General features: G+C 61.2%; 1 protein-coding gene across 3 annotated transcripts in view; it reads left to right on the top strand.

Moving 5' to 3' along the window:
• Positions 1-230: 230 nt before the first annotated feature.
• Positions 231-22,157, top strand: part of ADAMTSL2 (ADAMTS like 2) — a 35,058-nt gene continuing 13,131 nt past the window's right edge. Inside the window, exons 1-11 of one of the 3 annotated variants that reach the window (XM_082402504.1) lie at positions 231-1,420; positions 3,129-3,219; positions 3,775-3,917; positions 4,756-4,831; positions 5,967-6,069; positions 6,576-6,721; positions 6,855-6,978; positions 9,799-9,879; positions 12,220-12,395; positions 17,142-17,490; positions 18,915-19,287. In XM_082402504.1, the coding sequence (XP_082258630.1) occupies positions 3,130-3,219; positions 3,775-3,917; positions 4,756-4,831; positions 5,967-6,069; positions 6,576-6,721; positions 6,855-6,978; positions 9,799-9,879; positions 12,220-12,395; positions 17,142-17,490; positions 18,915-19,287 (1,661 nt within the window). In that variant the 5' untranslated portion in view covers positions 231-1,420; position 3,129. The other 2 variants (XM_082402503.1, XM_082402502.1) reach the window with 2 other exon arrangements.

Genomic DNA, 22,157 nt, shown 5'->3' with positions numbered 1-22,157 from the left:
GCTGACCTCCTAGCTCTCAGCACAGAGGAAGAACTCGATGCAGGGCAGCAGGCGTTGTTGGTTTCAGGATCATCTCTGGTTGCTCTCCTCCCCGACCATTCCTGTTGGTGGCAGAATCTTCCCAGGGGTGGAATGATTCTCAGTCGCCCAGGGAGGCAACTGGAGGAGCTCGCCACAGTTCCTTCCGGCAGGGAGGGTGCAGGGAGGGGGAGGGCTTTCCAGGCGCCACTGGGAGCCCATCTGCAGCACAGAGGCAGGGGGATGGATGAAATGGCTCAGGCCCGCCCCACTTCCACCCCCACCGTGTGGAGGTGCGGGGAGGGTGGGCTCCAAGGAGCCTGGTGTGTGGGGCGGGCGCCTGGCGTTGTTTCCGGGGCAACTTGCAATGTCTGGGGTCCCCCCTGGGTGCCCGGGGGCCGGAGTGCGTGCCGCTGGCGCCGTGCTCTGCTCCACGCTCTGACTCAGCAGGAACACAGGCTGGAGCCCCACGCCGGCCTGCCAGGGGCTGCCCAGCTGGCCCGCGCCCAGCCAGGCCGCTGTGCCCTGCCAAGCTGGTGCTGAACATCTGCAGAGTTCCGCGCACCTCCCCCCCCCCCACACCACTGGCTCTGGCCATCCTAGCCGTCTGGTCCGCAGGCCGTGGGCACTTCTGTCCCTTCCCCGGAACCCTCGGCTGAGCCTTGCTGAGTCTCCCTCAGTCCCTCCGCCTGCTCAGGCCTCCGTTTCTCAGGAGAATCTCTCCAAGTCTGGCTGGGTGACCTCAGAGCATGGTGTCCCCTCTCGACCTCAGTCTCTCCGTCCGTAAAACGGAGCTATCGGATTGGATGCCTCATACACCCCAGACTCCATTCTGGGGAGTGGCAGAGACTGGGCCCCCTCTGGAAGCAGAAATCCGTCGGACCAAGCCTGGGGCTCGGCTTTGCCGCCGCCAACCTCCCCTGTGACCCCGGGCCAGTGGGCACTCCGTCTGGACACCCGGACACGCAGTCCCGCGTCCTGGACCCGGGAAGGCGGCCTCCCTGCTCGCGGCCGCGGCAGCAGTCAGCAGGCAGCTGGGCCGGCCTGGCCGGGCTCCAGAGGCGCGGAGCGGGTTAAAGTGTGCGCCAGGCCGGCCGGCGGGCGGCGGGAGGGGGGCAGCCTGGTGGGAAGTGTGAGTTCCTCCCTGTCTGCCTGACAGCTATAAAGGCCGCCGCGCCGCGGAGCTGCCGCTGGGCTGCGCGCCTCCCGGGAACCCCCTCTTGTGGGTGCTCTTTGAAGTGGAGGAGGGAGGCGGCGAGGGGGAGGAGAAGGAAGGGAGAGAGGCCCAGCCCGCAGCCCTCTGCGCCCCGAGGCTCCCCCCGCACCGCGCACCTGGCGCCGCCTGCCCGCAGCAGAGGCTCGGCCCCTTTCTTCCGAGGACAACCTGCTGACCCCCGGCCAGGTAGGCCTCCTCCCCACCGTCTCGCTTCCCGCCGCAGCCCTGCCAGGGCACGAGATGCAGCCCCAAGTGCATGCGTGCCATCCCCGGGCCCCTCGGGGAGCCGTTATGTAACAGGAGCAGGGCTGGTGGGGAGGGGTCCAGACCCTCCCGAGCGCGGGCGACGGGGGCCCCTCAGCTCCTAGCCTACCGCGCCTGAAGCCCTTGTTTGCACGGCAAGTCTCTCCCGCTGGCCGGTGGCTGTTTTTGGACCCCAGGGAGGGATGGATCCCGCGTGAGCCGGGCCTGGCCTGCAGCCAGCGGTGTCTGGGAGCCTTAATGAAAACCAAGTGTGCAGCCGGCTCAGCACCTGTCTTCAGCCTGCAGGCAGGAGCCGGGGCACAGACTGGCCAATGGGACGCCGAGGGGCCTCTGTGCCTGCAGGAGGCTGGGGGGTGCAGATGGAGGCCTGCGGGGGAGGGGCGGCGGCCGGCTGGATCTCAAGGGCTCCGGCTCCAGGCTCTGGGGTGTGCTGCTGCCTCGTCTGGGGCAGAGAGAGGGCAGGGACATTCTTGGGGTGTGAGGGTGTCATTGGCGTAACTCCTGAAATTTTGCAGGTGCTTGAGCTGTGAGGAAACGAGGGTTTGAAGGAGGAGAGAAGGGGGCAGATGTGGAGTTGGTTTCAGGGCTGGCAGGCGTGGGGGAGGGGGGACTTTCATGCCTTCTTTCCCTGGAATTAGTCCCTGAGTTTGCTCTGGGGTCTGGGGGCTAGTCGGCCACCTGGCTGTGTTGCTTTGGGTGAGTTGGCTCCCCTCTCTGGTTCCAGGCTCTAGGGGGATGGGCTTGATGGCTTCGGAAACTCCTCCAACCCTCTGGCAAGTGACACTCAGGACCTGAGACAAACCCTGGACAGAGGCCACTATAGGCCCCGCTCCTCCCTCTCAGGGACAGATAGGGGAGGCTGAGGGCCCAGGAGGCTGCAGGCTCCCCTTGATTTGACCCCTGGCAGGGAGGTCCAGGAGTGTTTTGGGCTGAGGGTGCTGACCTCTTGGGAGACAGCCCCGTGGTCCTCGGCCACCCTCACTCCAACACTCCAGAGGCACAAGCTGTGTGTCTTCTCTTGGGAAGGAGGCGGCACAGATGCCTGGGCTCTGCCCGGCGTCGGGTCCCTCAGGGCAGGGGGAAGCTGTGTCCAGGGAGGGAGAGGGCCTGGCAGAGTCTGTGGCATCCATGGACCCCTCCAGCCGCTCCATGTAGCCGATGGGAAGGATCATTCTCCCATGTGGCCAGCAAGTGCCGAACAGATAAAAATCCCAAGGTGCTCTTGCTTGGGTCGGGTCTACTGGCCAAGGTAATGGATCGATCCTCAGCTCCTTCATCCAATGGATGCAGCCTGGGCCTATAGGTGTCCCTGGGTTTCTCTCCAGGCATTCTCCAGGCTGCTCAGTTATTCAGAGGCAAAGCGTGGCCCGTGTCCCCAAATGCCCTCAGATCAGGTGGTGCAGGCTTAGCACGCACACCACCACCCTAGTGTCTCAGGCCCGTGCAGGCATCTCTAATCATTCATCGAGCCCTCCCAACAGGGCCACCAGACCGCCACTAGCAACCAATCCCAGATAACCTCAGGCCTCAGCACTGGGTGGGCTCCGGGAGCTTTTCCCCGAAGCGGACTCCAGCCAGCTGGAAGAGGAGCTGGACCTGGCCTGGCAGTGACTGTGCCCTTGCTTCCTAGGATGGATGGCAGATGGCAGCTTTCGCGCTGGGCCTGGTCCCTGCTGGCTCTGGCACTTGTGGCTGGGGGTGCGTCGTCCACAGGGGCCATGGTGAGTGGGGAGCACAATCTTTCGCCCAGGTGGGCTGACGCTGAGGGCTGGGCGGCAGACGCGGGGCAGGGGTCCGGGGGTCCTGGAGTGCCTTCCCAGATCCCCTCCCGCTCCCAGGAACGTGCCTTACAAGCCAGTCAGACCAGCCCCTGAGTGCGGGGCTCCGGCCACTCCAGAGTCCTTGCCGATTCGGCAGGACAGGGGCTGAGCGCTCACTTTCTGAGAGAAGCCCCAGAGTGTGGCATGTAGACGAGCGGGTTTGGGTCCTGCAGAACCCAGGCCGGGCCCCAGGCTGCTCGGGGGAAAGAAAGGATGGTTAGGTTCAGCCTCAGGATCCTGCCAAGCTCCCAGGATGTTCCAGATCCCCAGATCGGGCAGGACCTGAGGCCCACAGCTCCCTGGGAGGTCCCCCCGAGACCGCCCTGGAGACCTGAGCCCAGGCTTCGAGCAACCCACCCAGGGGGCTATGTCCTCCTGTCCAGGGCACGGGGACGGCAGGCCCGTCCGGCCAGGTGCTCCAGCCTCCTTCTAACTGTCGTGGGGCCTCTCACCCAGGACAACAGCCCAACATCCAACAGCCTGGAGGCGGGCACCGATGCCACCGCCTACTGGTGGGGAGAGTGGACCAAGTGGACGGCGTGTTCCCGCAGCTGCGGGGCTGGGGTGACGTCCCAGGAGCGGCACTGCCTGCAGCAGAGGTGCGGGGCTTGAGCGCGTGGCCCTGAGAGGCTGGCGTGAAAGTGGGGCCGCCTGCACGGGAAAGGGAGGCCTGGGAGGTGGGCAGAGGCTGAGGGGTGGGGGTGGGGGGTCTCGGGCTGGGAGGGGTCTTCAGTATGAGGCTGCACAGGCCAAGTGAGCAAGTCAGTCTTTTCACTGGCCTCCGTTGGGGACGTGGCTTCTGTTGGGTCCCAGGCAACAGAGTCCTGGGGTTCATCCTGCTCCATTTCTAGGGCTCTTTCAATGAGGGGTCAGGCCCACCCTGGGCTTCTCTTCTGAAGACCTGAGTTGAATAAACATGGGGAAAGCATGAGGTGCAGTGGTTACTGTTGGCCAGACCTGGGTTCAAATCTTGCCTCGGCCACTTCCTAGCTGTGTGACCTTGGTCAAGTCACTTAACCTCTCTGAGCATCAGTTTCCTCGTCTGTGGCGTGGAGATTATGCTCGAGCCCACCTGGCATTTCTGAGAATACAAGAGGCAGTGTGTGTGTGTGCACTGCAGCACAGGGCCCACACGTGGTAAATGTTGTTATTTTATTACTAACTCCGTGTCCTAAGACCCTCTGCTGTGCGCTGGGGATAGAGAGGTGAATTGGATCTCACCCCTCCCCCTAAGAAGGGGCTAAGAAACTCCCTCAAACTACCTGAATACCTGCGACATGAGAGGGCTCTGGCAGAGCAGCGGGGCTTGAGTGGGGAGGAAGGAGGCCTCGGTCAGAGGAGGCAGAGCAGGTTGGGGGCAGGGCGGTGGCGAAGCAGCCCAGACGCCGCCCAGGAGCAGAAGCAGGGTCAGGGCTGCAGCCCATGTCCTCCCGCCAGGAGGACGTCTGTCATGGGCGCTGGGAACCGGACCTGCACGGGCACGTCCAAGAGGTACCAGCTCTGCAGAGTGCAGGTGAGTCTCCGCCAGCCGGGACCCCCTCCCCCCTCCCCCCTCCCCCTTCTCTGGCAGGTCTCAGGGCAGCTTCCTGGTGGCCCCGGGCCCTCTGGACACTCTGTCCTGGGCCTGGGTGGTGAGGGCCCCCAGGCTCAGAACCCCCCTTCCTGCATCAGATCAAATCTGTGGTGCCCACTGCGGGCTGCGGGCACATGAGGGGAAAAGGACCCGCTTCTGCTGGCGGAGCTCCAACACGACCTCAAGGTTTGGGGTCTACGGGCGCACGCAGCCCCTGCGCTCAGGGTGAACCCTGCTCCCGGTTCTCCCCGGGGGACTGAAGTCACCGGCTGCCGCCCCTGTGCGCCCGCCTCTGCTCTCTGCGCCCTCAGCACCCAAACCTTCTCTGTCAGTCGCGTGCTGCACCGAGGTGGCCGGGTCTGGGCAGGAGGTGCCGACTCTGGCTCAGCCTCCGGTCACCTCTCGACGGGGCCAAAGCCAGTCTGAACCAGACCCCCGGGACGGGGGGCGGGGCAGAGAGATGATGCTGTGTGTCCCCACGTCCCTGCGTCCACGTGTCTGTGTGTCTGTTTGGGCACGTGTGGGGAGCTAGGGGCTGGAGGGAGGCGAGCGGCCATGGCCTCTGTGCTGGCCTCGCCGGTCAGCTGCCCTCCTGACGTGAGCTCGGGGGGGAGCCCTGGCCCAGTTCGGCTCCTGGCCGCGGCGTGAGCAGCTGGGCCCCGCACAGGCCCCTCCCCTCTGCCCCATGGGCTCCTCTTCTGCGAAGTCAAGCCCACGCAGTCAATGCCCGTGTCCCAGGCACTGTGGCTACGGCTGCGGACACGCAGATGGGCCCCTGCCCGAGGATGCGGGGCGAGTGGGGACCCCGCGCGAGCACAGCCGAGGCCGGTGTCCCTGCCGCTCCGTGTGCAGCCGGGGAGAAGGCCAGGGTGGTGGGGCTGAAAGGATCCAGCCCAGAGCACGGGGAGGGCCAGCACACGTGGGTGCTGGAGGCCTGGTCCTCCCTCCCTCCGTCCGGAGAGCCCGAGAGACTGAGAGCGAGGCGGAGAGCCACTTCCTGCTCCGCCTGGACAAACATGCTTTTGTCGGGCCGAGTCCCTCCCAGAGCCTCCCGCCCTGTCTTCCCGCTTCCCAGGAGTGTCCGCCGGACGGGAGGAGCTTCCGCGAGGAGCAGTGCATCTCTTTCAACTCCCGTGTGTACAACGGGCGGACGCACCAGTGGAAGCCGCTCTATCCCGGTACTGTGGCCCTGGGCCACCCAGCAGGGAATTCTCTGGCAGGATCTGTACCTGACGGCCACCTCCTGGGGACTGTGGGAGGGAATGTCCTCGTCCAGTGGGTAGGCAGGTGGGGAAACAGGCCCAGAGGGAGGGGTCTTGTCGAAGGTCATAAGTAGTTCAGGCGGCAGTGTGAATGACTTGGGCTCTCCCGCTCACCGGGTAAGTGCAGGGTCCCCAGGACCACCGGCAGCCCAGGGCCATCAAGTCGGCTCAGACCTCCTGCAGAGGGGACACTGCCCCCCCACTCACAGGGAGGCAGAGGCTGGACTTCCGGAGCCTGGGCTGGGCCAGATCACCTGCATCTTGGTCCGTTTCTGCCACTGAGACCCCGGGCAAGTTCTTTCCATTCTCCAGGCCTCTGTTTCCCCATCTGTGCCTTGAAAGAAGTGCTGTCTCGGTGAGGGGGAGGGGAAGTCCCTCACTCTGGCCCCCCAGCTGCCCTGAGACCCTGTCTCCCCCATCAGATGACTACGTACACATCTCCAGCAAGCCGTGCGACCTGCACTGCACCACCGCGGACGGCCAGCGGCAGCTCATGGTCCCCGCCCGCGACGGCACGTCCTGCAAGCTTGCCGACCTGCGAGGGGTCTGCGTGTCTGGAAAATGTGAGGTTGTTCAACATTGTAGCAGAAGTACCACCGGTCTCCTTGCGCCGGCCGCCCGCCTGTCCGCCCAGGCAGTGGCGGCCCCGGGGCCCGGGCCTCAGCGCCCTCCCAGCAGCCTCTCCACCTCCCTTCCTGCAGCCCATCGGCTGTGACGGTGTGCTCTTCTCCACCCACACGCTGGACAAGTGTGGCGTCTGCCAGGGGGACGGAAGCAGCTGCACCCACGTGACAGGCAACTACCGCAAGGGGAACGCCCACCTGGGTAAGAGCCCCTGCTGCTCTGGGTCCACGGCCCGTGGGATCCCGCCGCCAGCTGCTAAGTGACTGTGCAGGGTCCTTCCCCTCCTGGGCCCCCGGATCCTCCACCCAGGCCCAGCAGGGCTGGCCAGTGGCTCTGTAAGGCCCCCATGGGCTATAGGAAGAGGAGCAGCTCTGGGTTGAGCACCTGCTGGATACCAGGTGCCGCAGTGCTCACGGGGCTTGGGGACCCCATTTGACCTAAGCGCAGCCTCCAGGGAGATGTTAATACCATTCTTAAAAGGGGGAAACTGAGGCACGCGTTCCGTCCTCACCGCTGATATGAGATTGATGTCTGGGCACACAGATTCTGGGGCCTAAGCTCTCAAACCCGAGTTTCAAGGGCTGAAGGGGTGCCCAGGCTCCTGCCAGCTGCGGGCCGACCGCAGCACAGAGCCAGCCCCTTTCTTCCCCAGGCAGCGGCTTGTCAGTTTTCACGGCTGTGCCCATTTGGCTTCATGTTTGCATGCAGCTCTGGTCCAGACCTCCTGAGGGTTGGGGGAGGGACGGGCAGGGTGGTCTGTGCATGCGATAGGACTTTGCACTTTTGGAAGGATGTTGCTTATAATACTCAGTCTTGAACTGAATACATTCCTGGGTCTCAGTTAACGCTTGTGGGATTAAACTGGGTTATCACAGCCTCCAGACTGGGAAAGGTAGGGCAGCTTGAAACCCATTTAACAGATGGGGAAACTGAGGCCCAGGGCGGGACTTGCCGGCTCGAGGTCCCCCAGTGAGGCCAGGCGCGTCTGGACTTGAACCAACCCCTTGAGAGCCCCCAAGGACCTGGCTGTCGGGACCCCCACGTGTCCTGGAGGTGGAGGGGACGGACAATTTCGGAGTTAGAGTTAGGGCTTGGACGAGGGACCCAGGGATGGACATGCCGACTGAGGAGAGGCAGGGTAAGGAAAGGAGGGGAGTCTTTAGTGGAAGCCCAGCCGGACAGGGGTCTGAATAAGGCATGGCGAGCACAGCGGGCAGAGGCCGCTTTCTTCAGAGGCCTCGCTATGGGAGGGGCACGGGCAAAGACATCGCGCCTTTCCTCCCTTCCTTTCACAAAGCTGCTTCTGGGACCTTCCGCCAGATCCTGGGGCGTGGAGCTGGCAGAGGCAGGGTTCAGAGGGTGCGTCTCTTTCTGAGCGCCTCCTGGGTGCCAGGCGCTGCAGTAAGGTTCATGCCCGCATGGAGCTCTCAGCTTGGGGACCCGGAGCTGACCCTTAACCAAGCCCACCTATAACTCTACCAAGTGCTTTCTGTGCACGGAGCCAAGTGCAGCACGGTTAACTCGCTTCCAGCTCTCGACTCCGGGCAGAGACTACCACTGTTGTCATTTTACAGATGTGGAAACAGAGAGGTCAAGAAACTAGGTTAAAGTCACATAGCCAGAAGAGGCAGAGGTGGGTGTGAACCCAGACAGCCTGCTCCCGGGTCTGTGGTCCTAAGCACTGACCCACAAGCTCCCCTGGTAGATGTGTGGTAGCTATGGTGAAGAATCTCGGAGCTGGTTGCCAATTTAAAAATTAACACATATATACCTTCATTTAAGTAAATGATATTTAAGCAAAGTCATCATTTCCTAATCGTTTTACCTCTATAACTATTGTGTCTGTCAGCTGGAAATACTAGGGCAGCAGGTAAACGACTGTGTCCCTTTTCCCGACTCTGCGCCCAGCGACGCAAGCTGGCAGCTTGAAATCGGCCACAGTGGGTGGAAGCGCTTGTACTCCGGAAATCGGCCGATACTGCAGGTCACAGCTGCTCCTGCCCTCCTGCCAAGAGAGCCAGTGGTTAAGCATTTAGGGGCACCCCGCTGGCCGGAAGGACCAGCTCGGGGTCTTCAGGGGGCCATAAAGGGGGGCGGCCGGCAGGAGCGGCTCACCCGGCAGGTGGGCCCATGTGCTGCCCCTATGGGTGACTTGAGCATCGGCCCCAGCAAACCTGATTCGAGAACCCCCTCGCCATCTTCTCCCGGAAGGCTTTTCATTCTGAGGGCTTTAAAAAAACCTCGCCTCCTTCTCCCAGCAAACCCTCTACCACCTGCTGGCAGCACGGTCCCTTCCTCAGACCTCCGCCCCCCAAGACCCTTGATCCCTTTGTTGGGGGCTCTGGGAGGGTCTCCGTGGCTGCCGCCCCACCTGACTGGGGCCTTCGATGACAGGCCCTGAGCTGGGGCCTCGTACTTTCTCATTTACACCTTTGAATGTAGCAAGCCTTTAAAATCAACGTGATGGTATGACAATGTGGGTTTCTAAAATAACACCAGTGACGACGCCCTCAGGGCCAGGCTCTGTGCTACCCAGAATCTCCTCCGTCATCTGGAGTGGGGGCCGTCATCCCTGTACAGGCGAGAAAACTGAGGCCCAAGTGCTCCAGCAGCCTGCTCAGGGTCACCTTGGTGATAGTGGCAGAGCAGGACCCAAGTATGTTGACTCCAGCAGATGTACGGTCCCCGTGGCCTGTGGTGTGCCTCGGGAGGAACAGGGCAGGTACCAGGGAGCGTCACCCACAGCCTTGGTAGGAAAGTGTCTCGGAACCGGGGAATGCTGGGGCCGTGCTGGAGCGGCGGGTCAGCTCTCCCGTGGCAGGGCGTGTTCCGGCAGCTCTTGGACTTGCCTCTCGGGCCCCAGGTGCCCAGCTCTGGAAGCGGGGAGGGGCTGCCCTTAGACACTGCCCCTCACACACCGGGAGTGCAGGACGGTGGTGACTGCAATCCAGAGTCGCCTTTCCAATCAAGAGGCGGTGGCCACAGCTGACCTGCTGCTCACCGTCGTTCCGTCTCCCCCAGGTTACTCTCTGGTGACCCACATCCCGGCCGGCGCCCGAGACATCCAGATCGTGGAGCGGAAGAAGTCTGCGGACGTCCTAGGTGTGTATGTGGGGCCTGGGTGGCTTCACAGGGGCTTATGGCTTTGCATGGGGTGAAATGTGTGGGTTATGTGTGGACAGGGGACACTTGACCTTGGGTCCCTTCTTGCAGGAGAGGGATGGCCCCAGAAGCCAGAGCTTGACCCGGGTGCATGTGTGTAGCATGTGGCGGGGTGGGGGGGTCTTAGGGAAGCTGACCTCACCCCCATGTGTGCAGAGGTCTTGCACTCAGAGTTGCTTAATAATGGAGGGGGTCATGACTCAGGTAGTGAGTTCCCTGTCCCTGGAGGGCCAGGCACAGGCAAAAGCTGGAGGTGCTGGCGGGGGCCTCTCTGCTCCCCCCGCTGCCCCCCCCCAGGTCCGAGGAGTGAGACTCTGGGGCTGAGAAGGTTGAGGCAGAGCGAGAAGGAGTAGGAGGCCAGTCTGAGGCCAAGGGTGACGAGAAGCAGGGGTGGGGTTCAAACTCCCATCTGGGACCCTCGAGTTGATGTTTTGGCCACTGGGCTGTCTCTGGTGGGAAGCTGGATTCAGTAGGGGTCCTTGACTTGAGGATTCTGGCGTCATTTGCACGGTGGCTGAGGCGGTGAGGCCCCATGTTGGTGACAATTTCTGGAAGGGCTCCCTGTGTAGTGGGAAGTTGGCGGGGCAAGGCGCCTTGTCTGCACCCCAGAGGGAGCCCCTTCTGGCCGAGGAGGGCAGGTACTGACATCTGTGAGCCGATCTGCACAGGGCAGGTGGGGGACCCGGGCAGGGCTCACCTCCCTCCTTCTCAGGGCAACTTCTCGGGGGCCAGGGCTGGTGGGGCGCGACCACCCTTCTAAGGGGACGCTGGTGTGGACGGTGGGTCTTTGCTAAAGGTCCTCAAGGTTGAACCCAGCACGGGCTCTCAGCCCTTCAGGCCCCGGGGCCCTAGTGCCTGGGGCCCTGAGCTCCAGCCCCCAGCCGGCGGGTCTGCACGCTCCAGGCCCCAGCTCCTGCAGCCCGAGCACGGGGGCCAGGCCTCTGCCAGGCCGGTTGCTCTGTGGCCCGCTGGGAGGGTGGTGAGGCCAGGAAACACCGTGTTCCCAGAGCTGGCTGCAAAGCCATCGTTCTTGAAACAGACGCGTGGAAATACCAAGGGCGGCCTCAGAGCACTGGGAAAGCCGCAGGAAGGAAGGTCATTACTGTCAGGAAACAGGTTTTGGACGCGGGCCGGGGATTTAACCCTGTGCACAAACCCAGCCCCTACGTGTCCCCCTCGCCCAGCTCCGGCTCTTATCCCCGTTATTTTTCGATGTTGCCACACGGAGGGTGTTTTTCCAGCAGACGCGTCCTGCTTGCTGCATCTGCCTGATAATAAATTAACCGCCCGTCTCCTCTGCTCGGAGTTGCATCAGGAGCTTTGGAAGCTGAACTCTTCCCCACCTTCGGGCCAGTTCCTGGAACGGGCTCGAAAGAAACCCTCTGGAAGACACACTGTCCCCGAGGTGGAGCCCCGCCCCCCGGCCCCGGGGCCCCCAGGGAGGGGGACAGATGTCCCAGCCCATTGCGGGGGGCTGCATGTGCGTTCCCGCTGTCTGGGCGTCATCTCGCTCCAGTTCTGGGAGTGGATGTCTCTCTGAAGCCCTTGGTTCCACGTGTCCACCGGCACCCTGCCTCAGAGAGGGGCTGACTGGGAGCCATACCGGGGAGAATGGGCCGATCCGGCAAGTGGTCAGCCGGGTCCCCCGGTCTGGGCAGCAGAATGTCACGCTCCCAGCGAGAGCACGGAACTGGTCAGCTTGGGGTGGTCAGGTAGGGCCTGCTGGGGCCGCTGGGACAGGGCTTCAGGGTCGCTCAGTGTGGGCCCTGGCGGGGCACTGCGGTCCCCTCCCATGTCGGGGGAGGGGAAGCTGGGGGTGCCAACTCACCCCGGCTCACATGGGGAAGTCTGCAGCAGAGCCAGGCAGGGTGGCCTGGCCCCAACCTGGCGGACACCTGCTGTCCAGCGTGTGTCTCGACCTGGCCGCTTGGTCCCTACGTTCTTCATCACCTCTCAGCCCCAGCCCCTTCGGAGGCGGCCGGAACGGCAGGACCACGTGGGCCCTGGGCCAGCCATCTTCAGTGGTCCAGACAAGCCCTTGTTTATTGTAGGCTGATAGGAAGGAGGACCCACGTCTCCCTGGCCAGGGCCACATGCCGTGCGCAAACAGAGCGTCCCACTCCCACGACGTGGAGTCTCCTGTCTTTGGGTGTTTGGGGAGGGTCACGGGGATCCACAGGCCGGCCAGAGGCCCCGAGCGCGAGGTCCTGCCCCTCCCTGCCCCTCCATCCCCGCTCCGGCCGCTCCGGCTCAGGTGACCAGGCAGCTGTGCCCTTTCAGCTCTTGCAGATGAAGCCGGCTACTACTTCTTCAATGGCAACTTCAAGGTGGACAGCCCCAAGAACTTCAACATCGCCGGCACCGTGGTCAAGTACCGGCGGCCCATGGACGTGTACGAGACGGGGATCGAGTACATCGTGGCGCAGGGGCCCACCAACCAGGGCCTGAACGTCATGGTGCGTGGGCCGCGGCTCCGGGGCTTCCCCAGAAGCCGGCAGCAGGCGGGGGCCTCCGGGCCAGCAACTCCGCGCAGCTCGGGGTGGGCCTCATTCCTTCAGTCCCTCGTTCACTCACTGAGTCACTCCCTCATCCCAGCCCTCACTCAGATTTTCATTCCTTCACTAGTCTCCCATTTTCTCATTAATTCATTTACCTGTTCACTTGCTCACCCAAGCACCGGCTCGCTCACCCTCTCACTTGTGTGAACCTCCTCTCCTTCTCCTCCCTCCCCTCCCTCCTCTCTCCCCTCCCTCCCTCCTTCCTTCCTTCCTTCCCTCTGATAGCACCCCTGGAGGACGTGCACAGCAGGAGGTTCTGTGCAGGGCATCAGGAACTGTGTGGGGAGATGAGAACAGAAGGCTGGATGGGGTACAGGGATGCAGGACCCACTCCACACTCCACAGTTGGGGGTTCAAGCCCCCCATGGACTTCCCTACCCTCGGCCCCATGGACACCCTGGCATTCCCGCCAGGTCCTCGATGCTGAGGGACCATGGCAGTGCTTGTCATGGCCGTCCCCCTGACGCTGCACCCAGGATGCTCATGGCTTCTGGGGGGGAGTGCATGGGGCATGAGTAGAGGGCAAGAGAGTTTGGCTTGTTATGGCCAGCGTGCCGGGACTTTTCCCGTGGCTACTGTCTAGAAATGAATGGCATTGCCGCTTGGTGCCCCAGATCTGAAAATGCAGAGGAATTATCACTGAAGTCAGATGATGTCAAGAGGCTCTTGGAGGCCTGCCGGCTTTCATGGAGGCTGAGGGATACGGTGGGGACAGAGCCCACCCACCTGACCAATGCCAGAGGCTGGCCCATGGCAGGTGGCAAAGACGTTCTATCTCTCACCCGGTTGTTTCATGCCCTTCCCAGGGTGGGCGCCCCATAGTGTGCATTAACAGGTGATCCAGAGACCTTCACATGTTATGTCTCCTCCATTGATCCAACCACGCGTGTCTTCTCCAGACCTCCTCATCCCCAATCTTAAAGTCTTTTCCATCCAGGCTCCTGACCAAGCGGCCAAGCCAAGTGCACTGCCCACGAGCCAGTATTTATTCTTACTTAGGGCCACTCTGCCTGCCAAACAAATTGGGTGACCACCTTACACGTACTGCCTGAAGCCCTCTGGGAGGATTTTCCTTCACAGCAACTTTTCAGGGCTACCCTGAATCAGACCCCATTTTCAGCTCGCAGCCCCAGACCAAGCTGACCCAGCTCAGAGTCAAGTTTTGCCATTTTGCTCCTCTCCGTCTTCATCCTAAGGGTGCACGGTGCAGCCGTAGCTGTGAGCTAAGAGTCTTGGATGCTGGGAGATTGGGTCACCTGCTGATGAGCTTTCCATCCCTCTAGCCCTGGATTGCTGCTGGGCCCTCCTGACCCCGTAACTTAACGGAGTTGAGAGGCCTCACGTTATAATGTTCGGCTCTGGCTGTGTGGGTCACTTGATGTCCTGTGGTCAAAGGGTCATCTCTAGTAGGGCCTGATAGCACACCAGGAGCTTTTCTCAAACAACGTCTATTTATTTTAGGTGACATGGCCTTCCTCTAGAATACTAGGGGTCTACGTTATCATTTTCTTAACAAAGTTTGCCAGAAACTCCACAGTCCATCTTTCCCCACCACAGACACCTTTATTACTGCAGGGGCTGCTTGCACCACAGCCTGGACCTCCTGCAGAGCCCTTTCTCCTCAGGACCCCACTCAAGGCAAATCCAGTATATGGATTGGACCAACATTCCCTGATGTGGAATATGTTGTGTCCAAAATTCTTCATGATTGGGGGGATGAGATATTATAAGTTTCCCTTTATTTTCAAGGAGATGTCTTGTTCTGCCCTAGACTACTGGACCCTGAGATTTTCACTGATGTGGGGCCAGTCTTCACAGGGGTTAATCTCCTATCCTCTGGAATACATATGTTTTACCAAGGCCTCCAGTGCCTCTTCCTGCTCATCAGGTCTGATAAACATGATGTCGTCAATGTAGAGGACCAATGTCATGTTCTGTAGGATGGTCCAGACCCGTTTGTACTGTGTTATGACGGGAAGTGGGAGAGTCACCATAGCCCTGGGTCAGAACTGTAAATGTGTGAAACAGAGCTGCTTCTGCTTCTCCTTCCTGATGGGGGTAGAAAAGAATTTGCCAGATGGATGGCCACATATGGTCAACTTGAGGGCATGTTGCTCTAGAAAAGATGCCACATCAGTCCCAAAGCTGCAACTGGGGCTACTGCTCGGTTGAGCTTGCAGGAATTCACTGCCACCCTCCTGGATCTGTCTTGCTTTTGCAGGGGCCAAACTGTGGAATTAAATGGGGGCTATGATGGGATCAGCACCCCTGCATCCTTTAGGTCTTTGAGCGGCACTAATCTCTGTGTTTTCCCCCCAGGATGCAATATGGTTTCTGATTTACTCCCCGCCCAGGTCAAGGAGCCAACAGGAGAGCTCTGCTGACTCCCAGTTATGCGTTTGGGGGCTGGGTGAGCCTTGGATCCAGCGGATAGACTGTCAGCCAGACCTGGGCCTTGTTTGGGCCATTACTTGTCACCCACGTGCTCTCACCGTAACGGGGACAGTTATGATGCTTTGGGTCCCTGGTTAACAGTGACAACATGAACCCTGGTCCCACAATGTCTACCCGTTTCTCCACTGAGCAGCTCACCAAGTAAACAGCTGTGGGCTCTTTGGCGGAAGAACTGGGGGAGTCATGACCATATCAATTAGTTGGGGATCCTTCTTCCCGGGGATCTGGCTGTTCCATCCTTCAGCAGATTCTGGGTCTAAAAAGTGGTCCAGGAAACCGGGCAGGGACAGTTACTTTTACGTGGCAGCTGCCCTCTGCTTCGTGATCATCCACCCTTGATTTCTTCTGATCATACAGATTGAGAAGAACCTTTTCTGGGCCCATGCGTTTGTCCCCTCGGAGTCCTTTGTTCTATCAGCCGTGTCCAAAGGCGGCTCAAGCTCCCTGGCTACCGTGTCAACCTTATTGCTTGTTACGGTACCTGAGCCCCCTTGCTCTGATTATCATGGACAGTTCAGCTCTGTACTTGCATCTCCTGCCACCGGCCCTGGCCTATGAGGGCACCCAACACCATCCCTCTAGGTGTCCCGCTGAGTGGTGTTGGTGACTCTTCACCACCACGCTTCCTTTCACTGTGGCGGCCGGAATGTCCTCCAGGTGGTCCTGCAGAAAATAGTCACCTGGCGGCTTTTCCAGCCTTTTCCTCCCTCTTCCGTCATCCGCTGTGGTGGTGCCAGCACGGGTCCTCCCCTCAGTGTCGGCCTCACCTTCTCCGGGGTGCTTGCGAACGTGGTCCCTCCTCCATCCTGAGCCAGGGCTCCCATAGGAGAGACTCCCCCCATCCAGGCGGCTGGTTCTGCAGGGTCATTGCCGACGGCCCCTTCTCCCCCGAGCAGCCCCAGGGCTCCCCTGAGTAGGTGAAGAGGGCACTTAACGTGAGCCATCAACCAGGTGGCCCGGGGAGGAGGCGGGCAAGGGCCTCAGGGAGGCAGAGGCCGCCGTACCATCTTCAGGCGAGGGCCAGGTGCTGGCCTTAACAGCGAGGAATGGCCACTTTTTAGGCTCAAAGATTCAGGGGAATCTGAGATTTCAAAATTTTTAAGCAGATTGACTCAGACCCCCACACTCCAAGTCTCCTCCCGGTCGGGCTCTTGGCGATGTGGAGAAGTCAACACGCCCCGGCTCTCTGACTCTCTTCTACCTTTTCTGGCCCTGCTGGAGGACATGCGAGTCTCTGTGTAACACCTAGGAGGCCCTCTGGCTTGGCCTTAGGTTGGAGGTTTGGTGGTGATGTCACCCTAACCTTTCACTGTCTATCTCCAAAGCGCCACATTCCATAGAACTTTCTCCTTTCTCAAGGTACACCCCAAGCCCGGCCAACTCCCAACACTTGAGACATGGCACCCAAAGCGCATTTTCTTCCTCTGATGTCTCATTCCAGCCTGCCACCTGGGGGGAATCTCAGGGGTCCATGCACCACCAGGGAGGGCTCGCGTCGCCCCTGCTGGCGGGGGATCCCGCTCCAAACTCCCATTTGAGAGCTGCTTCCTGGGGCTTCTGACACCAGCTGACTTAGGCGGCGTCCCTGGAAAGAGCCACGAGCACTCAGCGGGGGGAGCAGGACAGGCAGGGGAAAAAGCTGGGGGGCGATGCACTCTCCACAGAAGCCTCAGCCCATCCCCCAGTCAGCTCTGATGCTGGGATGGTCCTCAGGGGCCTGGGCCCTGGCACTTCTGCTCGGCTGGCAGTGGGGGGGTCTGGGGGGAAGGTGATGGGGACAGTGCACTCTTATTACTTGGGATTTCTGGCACGTGGTGATAGTAAAATGCAGGTTGGGTTTTAATTGGTTTTCTTACCTTTAAAACATTCTCTGCACCCCGCGCACCCTTCACTCCCTGTGCCTGGGGTGGACGGCCCCCTCCTGGGCCGTGTTCGCCCATCTTTGGACACGGACTGCCCCTAGGGCCACGCATAGCCTTGGGTGGGCGTGGCAGCATTCTTCGGTCAAGGGTGAGTCCCTGGGAAGGACTCAGCTGCAGGCCGCAGCAGGAAACCCTTCTGCAGCTCAGGGACGAGAGTCTTCTGTCCTCAAGGGGCCTGTGGGCAGTGGGCCTCAGCAGCCACTCCAGGCTGGTGGGGAAGGGGCTGGGGTGAGGAAGGGCTGGGATCCCACTTCTTCTCCTCCCCCAGGTGTGGAACCAGAACGGCAAAAGCCCCTCCATCACCTTTGAGTACACGCTGCTGCAGCCGCCGCATGCCCACCACATCCAGCCCATCTACTACAGCTTCTCGGAGCCCGCCTCAGACAGCGCCGAGAGCCAGGAGCTGGACGGGGCAGGGCTGGTGGGCTTCCTTCAGCACAACGGCTCCCTCTACGGCCAGGCCTCCTCGGAGCAGCTGGGCCTGGACAACCGACTGTTCGGCCACCGGGGCCCGGGGATCGAGCTGGGTCTGAGCAAAGGCCAGGAGACCAACGAGGTGTGCGCGCAGGCCAGCGGCAGGGCCTGCGAGGGGCCCCCCAGGGGCAAGGGCTTCCGAGGTAACCAGGAGGAGGGGCGGGGTGGGGCGGGGCTTCCTAGGGAGAGGGGCCTCGGGTGAAGGGTCTTCAGAACCCGGCACCTGCGGAAGAGGGTGACAGAGGTGCCGGTTCCGTGCAGGCTGATGGGGCAGGCCCAGGGCCGGCCCTTAGCAGACATCCTCTGCACATACCTTCTTCCAGGTGGGTATGGTTATCCCCATTTGACAGGTGGGGAGACTGAGGCTTAGAGAGAGAGGTCTTGCCCACGTCACACAGTCCACCACGGAGGAGCTGGGGGCAAATCCAGGAGGGTCTGACCCCGTAGCCCGTGCTCTGGCTCATTCGGTGGAGACAGACAGACAGACAGACAGCGTAGCGTGCGAGGTGTGATCAGAGCTCTGAAAGGGAATGACGGGCAGCTGAGGGGCACAGGGAGGACCTCGAGTTCTTGGAGAGGGTGACCCTTGACCTGAGGGCTCCAGAGCAAGTAAGGGCTAGCCAGGGGAGGGCATAGGACAGGGGCGAGGGGACCAGCAAGGGCCAGCCTGGCGGGACAGGCTCCAGGGGAAGCCGCAGGAGGCGCAGCTGAAGGCACAGGGGTGGGTCACAGTCTCTGACCGCATGCTGGCAGTTTGGCTGTGCTCCTGAGGGCCGTGGAGTGACTCGTTGGGGCTGGGCTGGACCATCAGCCCTGCTGAGGGGTGGAGGGTAGAGCAGACTTGAGAAGAATCCCCTCACTGACTTGGGGGGCAAGTTTCCAAGACCCTCAGAGTCTTCAAGAAGGAAACACTTTAGAGGCGGTATTCGTTCCCTGGGGCTGCTGCAGCAAACTACCACCAATCGGGCGGCTTAAAACCTCAGAAACGTGTTGTCTCCCAGTTCTGGAGGCCAGAAGCCTATGGAATAAAATCAAGGTGTCAGCAGGGCTCTGCTCCCTCTGGAGGCTCCAGGGGAGGGTCCTTCCTGCCGCTTCCAGCTCCTGGTGGCTCAGGCGTCCCTTGGCTTGTGGCCGCATCGCTGCAGACCCTGCTCTGTCTTCACACGGCTTCTCCTCTGTGTCCGTGTGTCTCTGCGTGTTCTCTTCTTAAAAGCACAGCAGGCGTTGCAGTTAGGGTCTGTGACGATCTCCTCTGGAGATCTGTACGTCTGTGAAGGTCTTATTTCCACATAAGCTCACATTCTGAGGTTCGGGGCAGATGTGAATTTTGGGGAAACCCTATTCAACCCACGGCAGAGGTCAAGCAGGTTCCCCAACAAGAGGTTGTCCAGGCCGGCTTGCGAGCCTCCGCTGGATGACCTGTGTCCGCTCATCGGACGGAAACCTGCCTCCGGACGCTTCCCAGTTCAGGTCTTTGCTGCAGCCCCCCTGCTCCGCCCCTGCCCAGGGCAGCCCTTGCCCCCCCATGAGGGGGCACCGGAGGTTGAGCCACTCATCTCCCCTGTAGACGGCAACGCCACCGGGATGGCTCTCGCGGGAGACCAGGATGACCAAGAGGCCGACGCCCGTTTTACCTCCCAGGAGCTCCTCTCAGCCAACGCCATCTCCGACCAGCTCCTGGACACAGGCTCCGACTCCAAGGAGCTCCCCCTCAACGAGACCAGCAACAGCATATTTGCACAGGGCGCCCCGAGGGGCTCCCCGGCCGACAGCCTCTACGTCGACTATGAGGAGAACGAGGGAGCCGGAGCTTACCTGCTCAACGGGTCCTACCTGGAGCTGAGCAGCGACAGAGTGGCCAACACCTCCTCCGAGGCGCCATTCCCCAACGCCAGTGCCAGCCTCCCGGCCTTGGCTGGGAACAGGACGCAGAAGGCCAGGTAGGAGGCGACTCCCCAGCCCTCTCTGGGGGCTGCCGGGTGAGGGCCGGGACGGAGGTAGGTGGGAGAGAGCCACCCCTGCCCAGGGCCCGCCCCCACCCCCCCCCCGTCTCACCCTGCGGATCTGAGCAGGGGGTCAGAGGCCTGGGTTTTAGCATCTTTCCCACAAGTTAGGTCCACGGGCTAAAGCTGGTGCTGAGTGCCCACGTGTGATGGGATTCCGGGAACTGGGGGGTGGAGGGGGAGAAGGGGAACAGCTCTGAGCGCTTGGGGCTAAGTGTTCCGTGCGCACAGAGACACGTTCTCAGCACAACCAGCCTCAGCTTTAGGGAGGGGTATTGGGCTCAGAGAGGTGGGTAAGCGACGTCCTTAGGGCTCGGAGGCTGGAGGCTTGGGGTCCTTAGGGTCTCGGTCTGGATGGCCATTGCACACGTGGTCGTTGTGCATCAGGGGGGACAGCTCTCGCGGGAGACCATAACGTTCCCCGAATGTGGGGTGGCTCAGGACCACCTTCCCTGCTGGCCAGGGAGGAGACCGGGGGACGGTCCAGTGGGGTCCCCAGCCAGGGGCCAGGCCCCGAGTCAGGCACTAGGAACAAGGCCTTCTGCTGTGGGGCTGGAGCTGCCCTGGGACGGGCCGTGGGAGAGAGTCCAGAGCCAAGGACACGCTGGGGAGGTCTGGACAGTCACACTTGGGGACACCTGAGTCGCGGCTGGCCCTGGAGGAGTCTGAGGCCAGGAGCCTCCCTGGGTTGGGGTCAGCTGGGAGCAGGGTGGCTCCCGGCCTCCACTATCCCTACTAGAGGACAATTCCCTGGGCCGATGATGACGCCCCCATTCTCCAGAGGCTAACAGGGCAGCGAGGCCGGTTTAAACAGACTGAGCCAGGCTCAGCACCCCTGGTGGCGAGCGGGGACTGGAGGCAGGAAAAAGCCCACTGGGTTTTTTTTTTAATTACTTAATTAATTTTTAAATTTTTGGCTGCATTGGGTCTTTGTTTCTGCGCGTGGGCTTTCTCTAGTTGCGGCGAGCAGGGGCTACTCTTCGTTGCAGTGCGCGGGCTTCTCATTGTGGTGGCTTCTCTTGTTGCGGAGAATGGGCTCTAGGCGCGTGGGCTTCAGTAGTTGTGGCGTGCGGGCTCAGTAGTTGTGGCTCGCAGGCTCTAGAGCACAGGCTCAGGTGTTGTGGCACACGGGCTTAGTTGCTCTTAGTTGCTCTTAGATCTTTCTGGACCAGGGATCAAACCCGTGTCCCCTGTACTGGCAGGCGGATTCTTAACCACTGCGCCACCAGGGAAGTCCAAGTGCACTGGGTTTTATTTTATCTTGTTTTCTGAGGACGCACCCAAACCCCTTGGCTTTAGACACCAAGCCAGTGGAACCCTAGCCAGGGCTGAGGATGCAGAGGTGGGTGTCCTTGGGAAATTGAGTTTGATGGAAGATTTGGGGTTCACTCTTGAGATGAGGCGAGTGAGGCGAGTGGAGACGACTCTCTCACCCTTCCCCGGGGACAAGAGCAGGGAAGCTGGGCCCCTGAGCCCACAGGAGGTGGCCCCCTCTTTCTCAAGCTCTTTTCCGAGGCCCCATGAGATACCCAGGGCACATCCGGGGCAATTCTGAGGCTCTGGGTGGAATTCTTTGCAAATGTGGACAGAGTGGGAGGTCTGGAGCCTTCTGTGGCTGCCCTTCTTCCCATAGGGTCCATCTAGGCCATCTGCTTGCCTGACCCGGGTTCAGAATGCAGGGAGTGGGCCTTGGGGGTGTGTGGCATCCAGCGGCTGGAAGGGCGAGACAGGCTCTGAGTCTGAGAGTGGGGCTCAGAATCAGCCGGCACTTGCTTGTGTGATCCGGGGCCAGTTACTTAGGGCTCTTCTCACCCCCAGGGCTGTCCAGAGGATTGAATTCTATCTGGTCCTGAAGCGCTGAAGGCACCCAGCGAGGACCCAGTAAATGGGAAAGATCATTAATACACTGAGCCTCCGGGGTGGGGAAGGGGCCCTTCTGGGACCATGACCCAGTGTGAAGAAGGCCAGCTATCTGATGGTCAGGGTCCCTCTCTGAATGGGTTTATCAGGGTGGCACACAGGCTGCTGTTTAATTTGGCTTAAGGCATGGAAAGTGCCAGTGGGTCCCCATCCCAACTCTGTCCCCTCCCCGCCCCATCCCCATGGGTCCTGGACCCATCCGTGACCCTCTCTGGTCCTCAGTTCCCCGTCCCTGAGCGAGGGGCTTGTCAGACGGCGCTTCAGGGCCCGACGGCTCGGGCACTCAAGGATTCTTAGGCCAGGTCATGGCACAAGCTTTTGGGTCCTTAAGTCACATTTTAAAGAATGTCTCCTGTGCCATCCCAGTTGACTCCCACCCCACCCCTGGGCCCTAAGGGGAATGATTGGGTTTCCAGTGCCATGTGGGATGCAGGAACCAATACAATGATCGCCAGCACTCAGAAAGTCCTGACGTGGTGAGATGGGCGGATCCCCCACCGGCTGCTTCAAAGGACACCGCGGACCCGGAGACCAAAGATGGTCTTTGGAGATAAAGGGCTGAGGGAGGTGGCGGGGGAAACCGCCAGGCCAAAATAGCCCTGTCGCGGCGAGTTGTCCAAACACAGGAAGTCGCGTCTGCTCAGAGAGGGTGAAATCAAAGGGGCAGCCCAGAAAGGAAAGGTTATTTTCACCTTCTCAGAACAGCCCCGAACAATCAAGGGATGCCCCGACACCAGACGCTGGCGTTGGGAACAAGCGTCTGAGACACAGAGACACAGAGTCCCTCTCTCAGCCTGGATCAGGGGTGGCGGGGGGCGGGGAAGCAAAGCACTTTATGAGCCTTTTATAAACAAGCGTGGTGGTCCTGGGGAAAGGGTCCAGACGCG

This window comes from Balaenoptera borealis (genome assembly GCF_965194805.1).
Source record: "Balaenoptera borealis genome assembly, chromosome: 8".
Taxonomy (NCBI): Eukaryota; Metazoa; Chordata; class Mammalia; order Artiodactyla; family Balaenopteridae; genus Balaenoptera; species Balaenoptera borealis.
This window is presented reverse-complemented; position numbering and strand designations above follow the sequence as displayed.